General features: G+C 40.4%; 1 protein-coding gene across 2 annotated transcripts; it reads right to left on the bottom strand.

Moving 5' to 3' along the window:
* Positions 1-2,593: 2,593 nt before the first annotated feature.
* Positions 2,594-10,274, bottom strand: LOC140565750 (TPA-induced transmembrane protein). Of its 2 annotated transcripts, XM_072691806.1 has the most exons (9): positions 9,871-10,274; positions 9,266-9,337; positions 8,716-8,781; positions 8,493-8,516; positions 6,045-6,171; positions 5,199-5,356; positions 4,650-4,720; positions 4,219-4,396; positions 2,594-3,987 (listed from the first exon to the last, which is right to left on the bottom strand). In XM_072691806.1, the coding sequence occupies exons 1-9, from the start codon at positions 9,961-9,963 to the stop codon at positions 3,952-3,954; spliced, it is 825 nt and encodes a 274-aa protein (XP_072547907.1). In that variant the 5' UTR covers positions 9,964-10,274; the 3' UTR covers positions 2,594-3,951. The 2 variants fall into 2 exon arrangements, with proteins under 2 accessions (XP_072547907.1, XP_072547908.1); XM_072691807.1 differs by lacking the exon at positions 8,493-8,516 and having other exon boundaries at positions 9,871-10,273.
* Positions 10,275-13,722: the final 3,448 nt, after the last annotated feature.

Raw genomic sequence — 13,722 nt, 5'->3', positions numbered from 1 at the left:
GGTTTAAATCTAAAGGATCGCACTCACTATTATGGAACCAAAAGTAGTTCTTCTATTGAATTGTTTGAAGAACCCTTTATAGCACCTTTATTGTGTATACATTAGTACATTAGTAAGCTGTAAATGTACTTTTAGAGATGTCCAGAGTAATATGGAGACATAGAGGGTTCTACAATAACTAAAATGACAATTAGTTTAGATTTTACAATCTGATGAATCTGGTTGAGAAGTGTTCAAACCGTGCTGATATTAGAGATAATGGCAAAGCTTTACTAATGCATGGGCAAAACTGAAAAGGCTGAGCAGAACCAAAGCCCCCCATGCAACCCCCTAATGCACCTATGCAGTTCTTTACAGTCACACGAGACCAGGCTCCCATCTCTATAACAGAGACCAAAATACTCTAAGCTAAAGATCAGATTAGCATTTTAAAAGAATATTTTAATACACTGCAAAAAAAAACCTTCATGAGAAGTTTGTAGCCTTTGCCTCAATAATGCACAAAATATCAGATTTTTGTAGCTAGTTCTGGCTACTGTGCTTATGCACACCTCCACATTGAGGAGGCACTTTGCTCATTAGTATGTTGACCCTCCTTCTCTGGTGGTGTTGGCAAGATAACTGGCAAGCTCCCTTTTCTAAAGGGCGGGACATCAACCGTAAACAGATGCCATGTTGAGCGTTACAAAAAAGCTTGGGCTCAACAGGTACTTCAACAAACCTACTTAATAAACTGACTTGTCTTTTTGGCTGTAGAAACTGACAGTATTAGAGCATATACAACATGAAATTCAAGGCTTCTTTTATTCGTTTTGGGTTTTACATTCTTCTTGAAATACTAAAAAAGCATGTATATTTAGAAATGTATATAGAAATATATATTTTCACATTATTCACAGGAAATTTAATGGGCTCAAACTTAAGAGAGTGTTTTGGTTCGTAAGAGGGAGACAAACTACTGTCCCACTGACAGTGAAAGCCAAACAGGGTTTACAGGATTTGTGTTAATGTTAATAAGATCAGTCCTATTTATTTATTTATTTATACTATTTAAACACCCAATGGCCACTTTATTAGACACATCTACCTTACTGATATAGAGTTAGAAACTGTAGAGTTTTTTTTTTTAGCTTTTTAAGACTATAGATTATGTTTTAATGTTAATGCAACCAATAATGGTAAATGTAGTTAGTAATAGTAAATTGTACAGTAGTAGTTATGTTGTCTGAGGCCTTTTGGGACCTGGACCAGATATGTGAGGCCTTGGACTACACTGTATGTCAGGTCACACTTGACAACAGTCCAGGTCAGACTGGCAATGTATTTAAAGTTCACCAACATTGGAATTGATTAGTGAGCGATGTTGACCCCACACTGAGCAGACTTTCTTAGAAGGATTAGATTATGTCGACACAGCATGTGATGAAAATGAACTATCAGCATATCAAAACTACTAAAATGTGCTATTTGTCAGCAAAAACGTAAGGAAAACGATGGACTATATTTTATTAATGTAATAATCATGTTTTAAAGCTAGTGGATAAAACTAACAGGATAAGTTATGCCATGCTATCTAAAATGCTAGTGTGGTGTTTTGTTTCTCCTACATCCTACATGCATTATTTACCTTAATGAAAAAGATCAATAAAAAAATACATTTAAAAAATCTAATAAAAAATATTTAATAAAAGAAGCTCAGCTCTGCTAACCGTAGCTCTGCTTGCCTTGTTGTTGAAAAATGTTCTACTTGGCACACTGATAAACTAGACAATGAGGTTTGGTCCAAGAGAAGGAACAGCTTAAACCTAGTGGTGATCTTGTTAGGAGCTTTATAAAAAGCCTCGTTTACACGACCTTATTTAGCATGGAGCTGGATCTCTGGCACACACAGTGGCTAGGCTCTAGCTAAAAAGATAAAAGATTCAGCAGTTGTTGGTCACAGAATTAGTTACATTTACTGGTTCACCTCAAAATACAGTTATGTGAAAGCACCTAATGATTTCTTACATTTCCTGTGAGTGCCGACTCTCACAAACATATAAAGACAAACTCAGGAATAGCCTTGCAGATAATATTCGGGACTCTTTAAATCTAAGCAGGAAACTCATCTGTTTAGTTTAGCTTTTGGTAAGTAATGTTTCCCCTTAGATAAAGGTTGTAAGTCCAGGGGTTTGCAGACACAGGGTATTGTAGTACACTGGGATGCTGGAGCTGTCGTCTCGCTGCTAGCACACAATCACTTAGGTTTGTGGATGGTGAAGCAGATGGACGCTGGCACTTTGTCAGAGTGCAGGAAAGGCACTATGCTTGGATTTCAATATACCCTAGTTTAGGTACTGTTTAAATGTTTCATTTGGATCATTTTGTTGTGGAAGGACGAGTCATGGACACCCTGCCTAGCAAACAGAAATGTTTCTGTTGGGCAGAATTTGGGAATATTTACTTGAGGGAGCTTAGAATGTGGAGGAAACTGCCCTAAACCTCATTGGTCAGTCAGAGACACTACACTATTACTGGATCTTCAGTTTCATTGAGTCCTCAGAAACATGCACCCTAATTCAGCCTTGCTATAGTGCTGACAAAAATAAGTAAATACAAATAAAAAATTTATTTTAGACACGAGGCAGAGATTTGGTTGAGCAGCAGAGATGTGCTCCACATTTAGACATTTATATGTTTAGGGCATGTATGGGATGCTCTTATCCAGAGCGACATACAAAAGTGCTTTACTGTTTACTCAGAAAATACCCTTAGCTAATTTGCATCAGCTAGGAAGTTTGCATCGGCTCCAAAAAGTGGGATTATCGGCAAAATGGTTACAGTAAAGGTTACAGTTGCTTTTCATATTGTGTCGAAATCTCCAATAGTGACTTGGAATGAAATCTTTTTGAATCAACTTCCACTAAAGTTTTTTTTACTTCTCCTGAAAAGCTGCCATTTTAGAGAAGTGTTGCTGTCATGCATCTCTATACATCTTTCACTTTTTGACATTTAAATCTGGCAGTTGTTCTGTATACTGTGTCAAAATTTTAAGATGGACCAACAGAAACACTTAAAAAATGAAAATTAAATCTTTTTACATTGACCTCCATTGTAAGTTAAGAAGCCCCCCCCCCATCTTGTAAAAGTTGCCATTGTGGACATGCAAGCATTTTGCAGGACAGTGATGATTTATATTATATATACATTTGCAGTTCTGTAACCAGTGACTTTAAGTTTATTTCATGCGTTTACTTATAAAAGTTAGTTTGAATTTCATCAAATGACATCAGAAACGTGAGATTTAGAAACACAGGTTCAGTTATTAAACACTCATTGAGACATGAGGAAGCACAGATCAAATGACTGTAGCGTTCACTTGCACATTATCTCATGTGAAGCAGCAGCACCACCTTCTGACTGTTACAAAAACTACAAAAGTCAGAAAAAAATTCTATATAAAATAGAACAAAGATTTACTACTTTATAGTAGCAATTTGTAATTCTCAGACAAACACTAGTGCTGTACAGCAAACCTTATGAACAATTTTGAGTTTTTTTTCCAAAAGCTTTAAAGAGGTTGTATCTACAAAAATAAAAGCATGCATATCTGCCACTTGACTCATGAACTAGCGACTCCCCCAAAGTACATAAACTCGCTTGGCTTATATGCTTATCAAGCGTGCAGCAAGGCCTGGAGTGTGTTAACTCCAGGAACATGGGAAGGCCTGAAAGTTAAAGATAAACTTGGGATTTGGTTCCAAGGGTGACAACAAAACAGTTACTAAGTCCCAGAAACACTCAGAAGCAACCACCATCCTCATCGGAGTGTAAAGGCCCAAGAAATACACAACATTAAGACAATAACAGTGGTAGTGCAAAGAGAGACAGGTGTACACACTTACACTCAAAGAGTGCATAAGTGGAAGCTCCCAAATAGTCATTATATAAAATAGGTGACAGTAGAAACCATCATATCAGCACAGCGTCAGAGACCAGGTCATCCATCTGCAAAGAGAGATAAGAATCATTGTCTGTGCCACCTGTTTGTTTGTTCCCAAACCCAGATAAATCATAAACCTGCACTAATGGCTCTTCAATGGGGAACAACCACTAAAATTACAATTAAGACTAGGGGTTAATTCATGTCTAGGAAACCAGCCAATGTTTCAACCTCTAAGCATGACACAATCATATCTGTGCTCGGTGCCTGAATAAATTGTTATTCTGAAGTGTTACCCTCTGCATGCTGACTGAAGAAGACTCGATGTACAGTGGATCCTCTGTGTCTTGGTCAAGCAGTTGTTGCACAAGCACAGAATAAACGATTTCTCTGCTCAGGACATAGTGTTTTAACTGCTCATGCTCCTCAGGCATCTTAAACACCAGCTCATACTGGACAATGGCTTTGCTGTGACTGAAAAAAATGAGACCTTGTTTTAGAGAGGAATCATACTTTCACAGACAAGCTGTATCTCATCTTTATTGTTTTAGTTCACACAAAAACATCTAACAGGATGTCATGTCCAGTCCCGGTGGGCCAGGGTCAAGCACAATTTTCCCTGCTTAAACACACCAACTAAACCTGGTAATCTATATGTGGGTTCAAACTGTGCTGAACACCAGCCCACAAGGACTGCATTTTGACAGTGGGAAAGACAGTGTGTTACCTCACTGTATGTATTTTGGCAAGAGAGAAGTAGCGCTCCAGAACATGGGAGGATTTGTAGACGTCAGTCAGCTTGAGATGGCAGAAGACACAAAATGAAAGAAAAACCATCTTACTTTGCACAAAGCACAAAGAGGAAGCTTCAGTGCTGACCTACCTAAAGTGGAAACCCCCCTAAAGTTCCCCAAAAGCTCACAATCACAGGGTTAAGAGTTCTCCGAACTCCTCAACATATACTGTAGGTGAAACATTCCTTTAACCACAGCTACAAAAACAGTCACTCTTTTAACAGATATAGTGACTTTCACCTATATGTGTAACTTTAGCAATAGTAACCTTATAGCAGTTTAAATAGTGCCTGTCAAATAGCAAGTGTTGCCATGGTATCAGTGTAATAAAGTAGGACAGAAAGTAAAGGAAATGACTCAGCACTCTAAAACCAGCCTGCTTCTGTGAAAAAAAAATCCTCATGACAAGTGCAGACAAGTCAAATAACGGTTACAGATAATGGTTATGAATAGTAAGGTCATAGGTTTCTTGGTAGCCTTACCTTTTGTTCAAGCTTTATGAAAAGATCATTGTCTCGACTGGGTTCAGACACTGGGTCTTGGGCAAAGCTGTAGTTGGCAAGCCTAAAACTCCCATTGAAGAGGAGTGGCAACACATACAATGAAGCATCATAGTTGTCATCAGCGTCCTTTTGTTGACCTGGGTAACCAAGACACACAGCAGTACAGTCATCTCTCATCATCAGGAAATCCAGCTTTAACTCAAAATCATAGATTCAAATTAAGATTAAAAGTTGAAAAAGTATGGTTTATAGCTCATGCAATCAGAAGCACAGTATCTAAAATTTACTTAATAATCTCTCTGTCTAGTCCAGCACACACAACCACAACCATGGGGAAGACTACTGACTCAAGAAGACAAACACTGACCCCTTCCACAAGGAGGGTCAAACAAAAGGCATGGCTGTTGGCAGTGTGCTGTATCAAAGCATATTAATGGAAAGTTGGCTGGAAGTGAAAGATGTGGTAGGAACGAGGTGGACGAGCAACAGATGACAGCAGCCTTGAGAGGATGGTCAAGAAAAATCAATTCAAGAACTTGACTGATGCTGGGGTCAGTGCATAAAGTGCCACCACACAGGGATGTCACCAGGAAAGGGGATACAATTGACGCATTTCTAATATCAACCCAACCCTGAACCAGAGACAAAGTCTGAAGGGTCTAACCTGAGCTAAGGACGAATAGAACTGGACTGTTGCTCAGTGCTCCCAAGTCCTCTTTTCAGAATAATTTATTCAGAACAATGACGTTTTTGATGAACAATCGCAACCAGTGTGGAGTGAGAAAATACTCACTCACATTTTATTTGTGATATGTGGGGACGTACCTGAGCAAAGAAAGAGAATGAACAAAATGATAGAAACGATGAAGACGAAGGCGAGTAGAAGGGCCATCCACAGTCTAATCTTCCCAAACACTTTTTCGTTCAGCTCCTCTTTCAGCCCCTGCAGCACCTATATCATAAAAAAAAGTACTACATAAATAGAGCAGCATACACACATCATGTTCTTAAGTAGACAACATTTTACAGACGAACAGAGGAAACGTGCCCCATACTAAACATCTCCATCCTTTTCTATAGAGCACTGCAGATGCAGCAAAAATAGAAGGATATATTTAACAAATCCAGGGCCTGTTTATATCTTACATGCATACCAAAAACATGCATTTCCGGATCTCGGATCACCCAGGACACATTGTGGTCGGATTACAATCAGATCACTTAAACCACATTTGGGGTAGTCAGGGGCGTATCTGGACCATATTTAACATGAGTGTTAACAGAATGGTGAGAATTGTTGGTTACAGGTAACAGAAATTTACCAGAAACAGAAACTGCAACCCTACAACCCTGCAGTGTGATGCTAATACAGTTTACCACTGCGTTCAATATTTATGCATGGTGTGTTTCAGATTGTTGTTCTTTGTCTGTCTAGCACACGACCAAAAAGTTCATTCACACATGTATGTTTGGGAGGGCTTCAAGGTGGAGGCGCTGCACTTGCTGGTGAGGTCATGCTCTGAAAACTGGTGGGGATATAAACATGTGAAGAAAAAAAAAAACTGGCTTGGGATAGGAGTTCAGCGACTGACTTGAATTATTACTAATAAAAGAGGGCAAGCAAACCGAGACGAACCAGTCTGCTAAATGCACCTGAAAACAGGTTGTAGCCAGGGGTGAAAACACATACAACAAGAACTTCTACCTAGAAAGTAAGCCTCTATACCCATCACATGGTTCCATTAGATGCATTGTGCTGGTTAAAGGTTAGTTAAGTTAAATTCCACGAATCAGTGACTACCAAAACATGTTCAATAGCTGCTGCTAAGTAACTCAAAAGACTATTCACCTTACTTTGTGTTCTCACGTGAGACATTACCTAAAAGTGTGTGATTTGAGCCCCATTTAGTTGGACATGGTCTGTGCTGTTAGCTCACTTGTATAAGCCTAGCTACGGGTCCAAACACAACATAACCTGTCTCACTACGACACTCCAACACCAATCGTTCAACCTTGCCCTCTCAGACACAAGTTTTTATTCACAATACAGGTTAACTTAGCGAGCGGGCTACAGGTTCAAAACCCTTTCATTTCAGCTTTCTGTTCTTTCACCAGCAGTTGCTCATCAATATTGTCTAAACGTTTTAATGTGAGCTTTCAGTCAGCCAGACATGAAAGTGTTCTATGGAGAGCAGATTGGTATTATGCTAATTAAGTTAAAGCTCACCAGCTTCCTTCTCCTGATTCAGAGCAGTTTAACATTTGCAGTTGTTTTCAGACTGATGGTTTTACCATTTACTGAAGGACCAAGTTAAAATTATGGACACTGGTCACTTAGTTGCTGACTGTGTAAACAAACTGAACTTCGTTTGTGACTGGTTTCCAGTTTTGAAATAATGTAGGACGAGTTGGCACCTGAGCCATCTTAGGTAAACGTAGCACCATCTGCACTACTTACACATCCAGTACATCCAGTGTATACCACGGTAATATCTGGAGACCATATAACGGTATTAAAAAGGTAAACAGCCCTAATATTGACGTGTCTTTTATACAGGAAAGTAAAACGTGATTAGAGGATTGGTGGGGGTTCTACAACACGGTGAAACAACAGATGTTTGACGTTCCTGTAACGGCTCTATCAGAAAATAAAATGGACTACTTAAACCGCAAGGGAACACACTCTGCTCAGGCATGCACGCACAAACACACCGAGCCAAGACCCACAGTAATGAGTGCTCATATTTGTTGTTTTTCCGACAGGCGTATTTCCGCTTGCCTGATCGGTTTACGCTTGTATTAAATGTGGATTAACGTGAAGATTCATTCCTAACCACCTCCAAATGTGTTTTTTAGTGATCCGATTGTCTTAGTACTTATTGTCTATGCACCCAGTCGCGTGTTTGGTCTATTGTCCTTGCATTATTGTACGTTCTATCTATTCTGCACAGGAGACTTAGTCTAACAGTGTTCCGTTGTAACGCACAACCCTGTATTAGGATAAGGACAATAAAGCTGAATTAAATTGAACTGAAATCACAAAGTGTCTTGGGGTGTTTATATTTGGGTTTTCATGTGGTCAAAATGTGGTCAAATCTGAACATGATCCGATTACCAAAAACGCATTTGCATAACATCAGGTGTAATCAAGCCCATTTTATTCAAAATGGAATCTGGCCAAAGTATATCCAGATACAATCCAAATATTAAATGCATGTTAATGCAAATTGTGAACAGCCTCTCAGACACAGAAATACAAACAGGATTACACACCGGCTTCTGCAGCCACAGATTTTTCTGTGAAAAAAAAGTCACAGTTAAAGCAACATAAAAAAAAGTGTTTTAAAAAAAGCCAGTCCCAGTCTTTGGTGCCTTTAGGCTGGTTCCTTTTTTTTGTATTATTTATGACTTAGGAAAACTTATTCCAGTATAATTCAGTATCAGGTACATACAGACAGAGCCTTGCTGTGACTACATAAATAATGCCATTCAATACCTTCTTCTTTGGCGCACCATCTGATTCGACTCTCACTGCAACTTGCCCTCCATTGCTCTCAGCACCCTGAGAATGCAAACACACAACACACCCCATACACTCACTTGGGTTACTAAGAAGCCAAACGGCAAGAAATACATGGGATGAGTCATATCAGCACCAAATGCATAAGGAAGTAAGACAGTGATCATGAAAGAAGCAAGAACTGGGGCGTTATTCAACATCTCAATGCTTGGTTTGCTGTGTTATGCGATCTAGGATGGGTTGTGGGCCTGACAATTCTTTTGTGGGGTGTTAGATTGCAGTCTTGGAAGCACAATAAAACTGAGAGCAGTTGGGTTTGCCTGCTTTGCCTCCAGTATAACACCGGTGTTTCAGATTTCCAAAATAACTGAATGATTATAGTTCATGAATTTTCTTAATGTGGAATGACAGGTGAATAATGTTTATATAAGTGCCACTTGCTGTGTAAAAGGCTACGAATGAAACGGGGAAACGAATGAAGTGGGGAAATGAGGTGACCGAACTAACCTCATATGAATGATCCTACCTGTGCTGACTGAAGTAAAGGGCTGTGTTCGGGGGCTCCTGTTCCAAGGTGACTCCCATTCCCTGGGTTCACCTAAACAGCATAAAGAAATATATTGCCCTGGATAAAGAGAAACTGCAGACAATAAATAGACAGAGCCCTCTTTCTGTTTACTGAGCAAACACTGCTCTGGAATGTATGCAGTTCCAAAGCAGACAGTGGGAACCTGAGGGCTGGTCTCTCCAACTGCTCCATGAAAGCTTAGCTTAACATTCGACTAAAGGGCTTGAATACAGAGAAATAGTTAGTCAATGCTTTTTAATAATATTCCTCAGTAGGACACTAAGCCAGGATGTTTGGGGGGACGTGCTTGTACTTGCACAGACCCCACGGCCAGTCGCCTGTAACCATTTTCCATTGTCCAGCTGGCCACAGTCTCACTGGTGCTTCTGTCTAAAACGTGGTTTATATAATAAACACCACATCTGAGGTATTTTAGAACTGTGTGTATGAGTAGTATTGATTATATGATGACCAGACAAGTCTCACAGACGGTGAGGTTTGTCTGGCCACTGAAACACGAGCAGTAGCAGAGGATCTGTGGAGAAGGAAATTCTCAAACGTACCTCATTCCCTTCTTCAATCTCGACGTTATTGTTCTCGGAGTGTCCTTCTGGACGGGTGGATGCCTTATCCACATTTTCCAACTCCAAATCCATATTTTCCAGAGTGTTACTTCTTCCCTCTTACCCGGAAACAAGAGGCATTTTCTATGTCGACTGAAGTTGCGCAAACCTGCCGAGTGACTTTTCAGTGTCTGAGCTCAAAAAGAAGACAACCACGACGAAACTAAGTATCTAAATAACGCCTACAGATAACCAGCTTAACCACACAGTGGTATATCCTTTACTGTTCATGCGAACTAACTGCTATTTCTGTGGTGAATTCAGAGCTCTGGGTAAATGCCTGCGCCTGCTCTCATTATTCCCCCATGCCTCAATCACCTCAGGTGCAGGTGAGCAGAAGCTCCAAGTGGCTTTTTGGTTTGCGCCCGTATTCCGACAAGCCCCGCCCCCCTGTGCTTGGATTGGCTAGTATTGGCTAGTGTATCCTCTCAGTCTGAGCTGGTTCAACCTTTGGGCACTTCCAGCGGAGCAGTCAGAATGAGAGTGGGTCAGAGAGTAGAGAGCATCTTTGTGGGGTAAGATGTTTATGGGAGGTTTTTTGGCTTTTGAAGCAGTAAAGATGAATCGACACTTCAAATCATTTGAAACACATCTCTACTACGCCACCTGGTGTGCAACTGAACATACTACGCCACCATTGCCTGATTTACTTGTGTCGATAATAAGGGTTGTCCCAACTAAGACCAGAGCACCATACGGTCTACTTTTAACCAAATGCACGAATTTCACCTGAGAATGACAATGTTTTGTTCTCTTTGCATACAAAATAATCAAAATGTTCAATTAATATGAAATATGAATGTGAATATGAATATGAATGTAGTGTGTGCATGAGTTGAACACAGAAGTAAACAACAGAAATAGGTTTCAATATTATAAAAATCAATGATTTTTTCACTAATGATATCAGCAGCTTTTGAGAACACATGCTCAAAAGGTACAGCGGTCACGGTTTGAGTAGGATAGTTACGGGTCAGTGTCAAGATGAGGGAAGACTGCAGAGCGGGATGTCCAGTATTCAAGGAGATTCTCTGTTCTTGCCAAGTAGACATCAGGCATGCATCTTCTTACTTCCACAGTGGCACCCTGACCAAACTGTCCAACAGCTCCCACAAGTTTTTAGTTGAGGTGTGGATGGCTGATCAGACTGAGGCTCAGGCTGGCCAGATGCTCAGATCAGTTCAGCACATTCAGCAGTCAGATGCTTCTCTGCCTCTTGACAACACAAGTGATTTGGTCAGTAAAGCCCCTCTTAAAGATAACACCATTTAGTTTCTTTGATGTTATTTGCTGTGAACTCTAGGAAATTTGGTCACACCAAGAACAGAAGAAAGATTTAATGAGAGAAACATAAAGCCAAGTAACTCTAAGATAAGCATTCATGTTTACAGACGTTCACATGTTCACTGCAAGAATCAGCACTATGGACCTCTGCCATAGCCTTTACTTTTTCTTCTTGATATTGTTTTGCCACCATAGTCTTGAGTGTCTTCCTTGTAGGCAAGATATAAGTTGGGTTAAGCTTATTAACAAAAGCTCTGCAGCCCCCCATCCTCCACAATTGAGGATGCACATCCATAACAATCATCTTGACCAGTACTTCACCCAGTTCTTCTTGTTTGCCTAATAAACAAAAGTATTTTTACGATTATATTGAAAGAATGGTCATCACATGCTAAAACATAAGAATTCACTTACAGTGAAAAACACACATAAAGTTCTCAAATATAGGTAATAATAATTATATAGCATTGTATAATAATAATAATAATAATAATAACACATTTTGGGAAAGAAACGTAATATACATATTCTATTAGGATATTAAGGTTACCTTCTTAAGGTGGTCTACACTCTGCAGTAGTATCACGGTTTGGAACAGGGGTGTTAGAGCATTAAAGAGGTGTTGTTGGAATAGGACAGTTGTTGGTCAAAAAACATACATATTACCTTGGTGGGAGAATTGAGATGGAAACGCTCCCACATTTATGATCTTGGTCTTTTTCTTGTGTTTTTCATATTATTCAAAATCAACTCAACAAACAAATCACGCTCATGCTCACGCTCATGCTTATGCTCACGCTCATGCTCACGCCATCTTCCATCAAAAACCCTCGAAGACGGAGCGCTGTCAAGGACCTTTATACTCATTATGGCATCATGGGTACAACACCTGACATTCAAACCAAATACTATGAGCATGTTTTATTTTTTATTCACTTTTTTAGGGAAGTGACCCAAAAGACACACCATTTTTATTTATTTATATAAACAAAAGATAATGTGACCTCTGTCAGTTAGACAGCGCTAGACTCACTGTTTCGATGCGGGAGTGCCTTGAAAACTGGAGACGTGCTCAAGCGAGCCATCCCTGAGAAAGCCTAATTACGCACTTTAGCATCTGCTTAGCCATACAGTACCACCAGCTCTGATTATGGAGACTAGATTGTCCTGGGGAACCGGTTAATGCAATAATGTAGCATGTTCTTATTCTGTAACCTGTAAATCCTGTAATGTTACTGCGTCGGTTCTCATGCTTCTTTCAGTTTGTCATCATGCTGTGTAGAGCGTGTCCTTTAGTGGTGGCTCAAAGTATGACTGTAGAGCAAATCCAGGAGCAGGAAATACTTGCATAATACTGCTCTAAATTAATAATCCATGTAGATTTTCCTGATTTTACCCATTTTCTTCCCAGTTTGGATCGCCAGTTGCCCAACCCATACATATTCTCCCCCTATCACATGCAATGCTTCCAACACTGGGAGGGTAAAGACTGACACACACCTCCTCCAACATGTTCACAGCCAGCCAGCAACTCTTTTTCCAAACAGCCACCAATGCAACGTCACGGGGCAGCCAACATGCTTGGAGCTGTGTACCCAGCTCTAATGCATCAGGCAGCAGACGCCAGTGCTGGCCAGCATCGCAGCGGAGTGATGTGGGGAGAAAGTGCCATCTTCCTACCCTGGAGAGAACTAGCGATCCTCTGGGCATGGTGACAGTGCCTTATTCCACTTGACCACTCAAAGTCGAAATCAGGTATTGTTTAATGATTCAGGTGACATTCTCTAAGAGAACTTCTACATCAACTCATTCAAACAGCCGATGGTGTGGAAGCAGTGAAGTGCATAAGATCATACATATATGGCCCAGCAGCTTAAGGGAATATTCACATCAGCCATCAGACTGGGGGGGGGGGGGGGGGGGGGTGATCTGATTGATTTTGTACTATAAAGAAAAAGCATCCAGTGAGGTCAAGAGAGAATGTCCAGGCTGGTTTAAGCTGAAAGAAAAGCTATGTTAGTTCAGATAACCTCTCTGTACAATGGTGAGGAGTAGAAAAAAAAACATTTCAGAATGCATAACCAGTCAAACCCTGAGGAAGATGGGCTACAACAGCAGAGGACCACAGTGAGTTCCACTTCTGGCAGCCAAGAACAAAAAGCTGAGGGGGAAGTGGGCACAGGCTCACCAAAACTGGACAGGTGAAGGCAAACTTAGCCTGGTCTGATTAATCTCAATTTCTGCTGAGGCACACGGTAGAGTCAGAACTGAACAACTTGAATCCATGAACCCAACCTGCCTTGTGTCAACAGTCCAGGCTGGTGGACAGTTTGGGGCTGTTAATTTTGACCAGTCATCTGGTAATTGTTTAAACAGTGATCAGCCTGCATTATCAGGCCCAAAAAGTTCTCCAGCCTGGACTGCTGACCAAGGCAGGTTGGGCCTTTGGATTTATGTTGTTTAAGTCCAATTCTGACCCTTCCATCAATACCATAGCCCTACCAGTGT

This window comes from Salminus brasiliensis, chromosome 11 (assembly GCF_030463535.1).
Source record: "Salminus brasiliensis chromosome 11, fSalBra1.hap2, whole genome shotgun sequence".
NCBI lineage: Eukaryota > Metazoa > Chordata > Actinopteri > Characiformes > Bryconidae > Salminus > Salminus brasiliensis.
The sequence above is the reverse complement of the archived record's forward strand: the minus strand, read 5'-3'. Positions and strand labels throughout refer to the sequence as shown.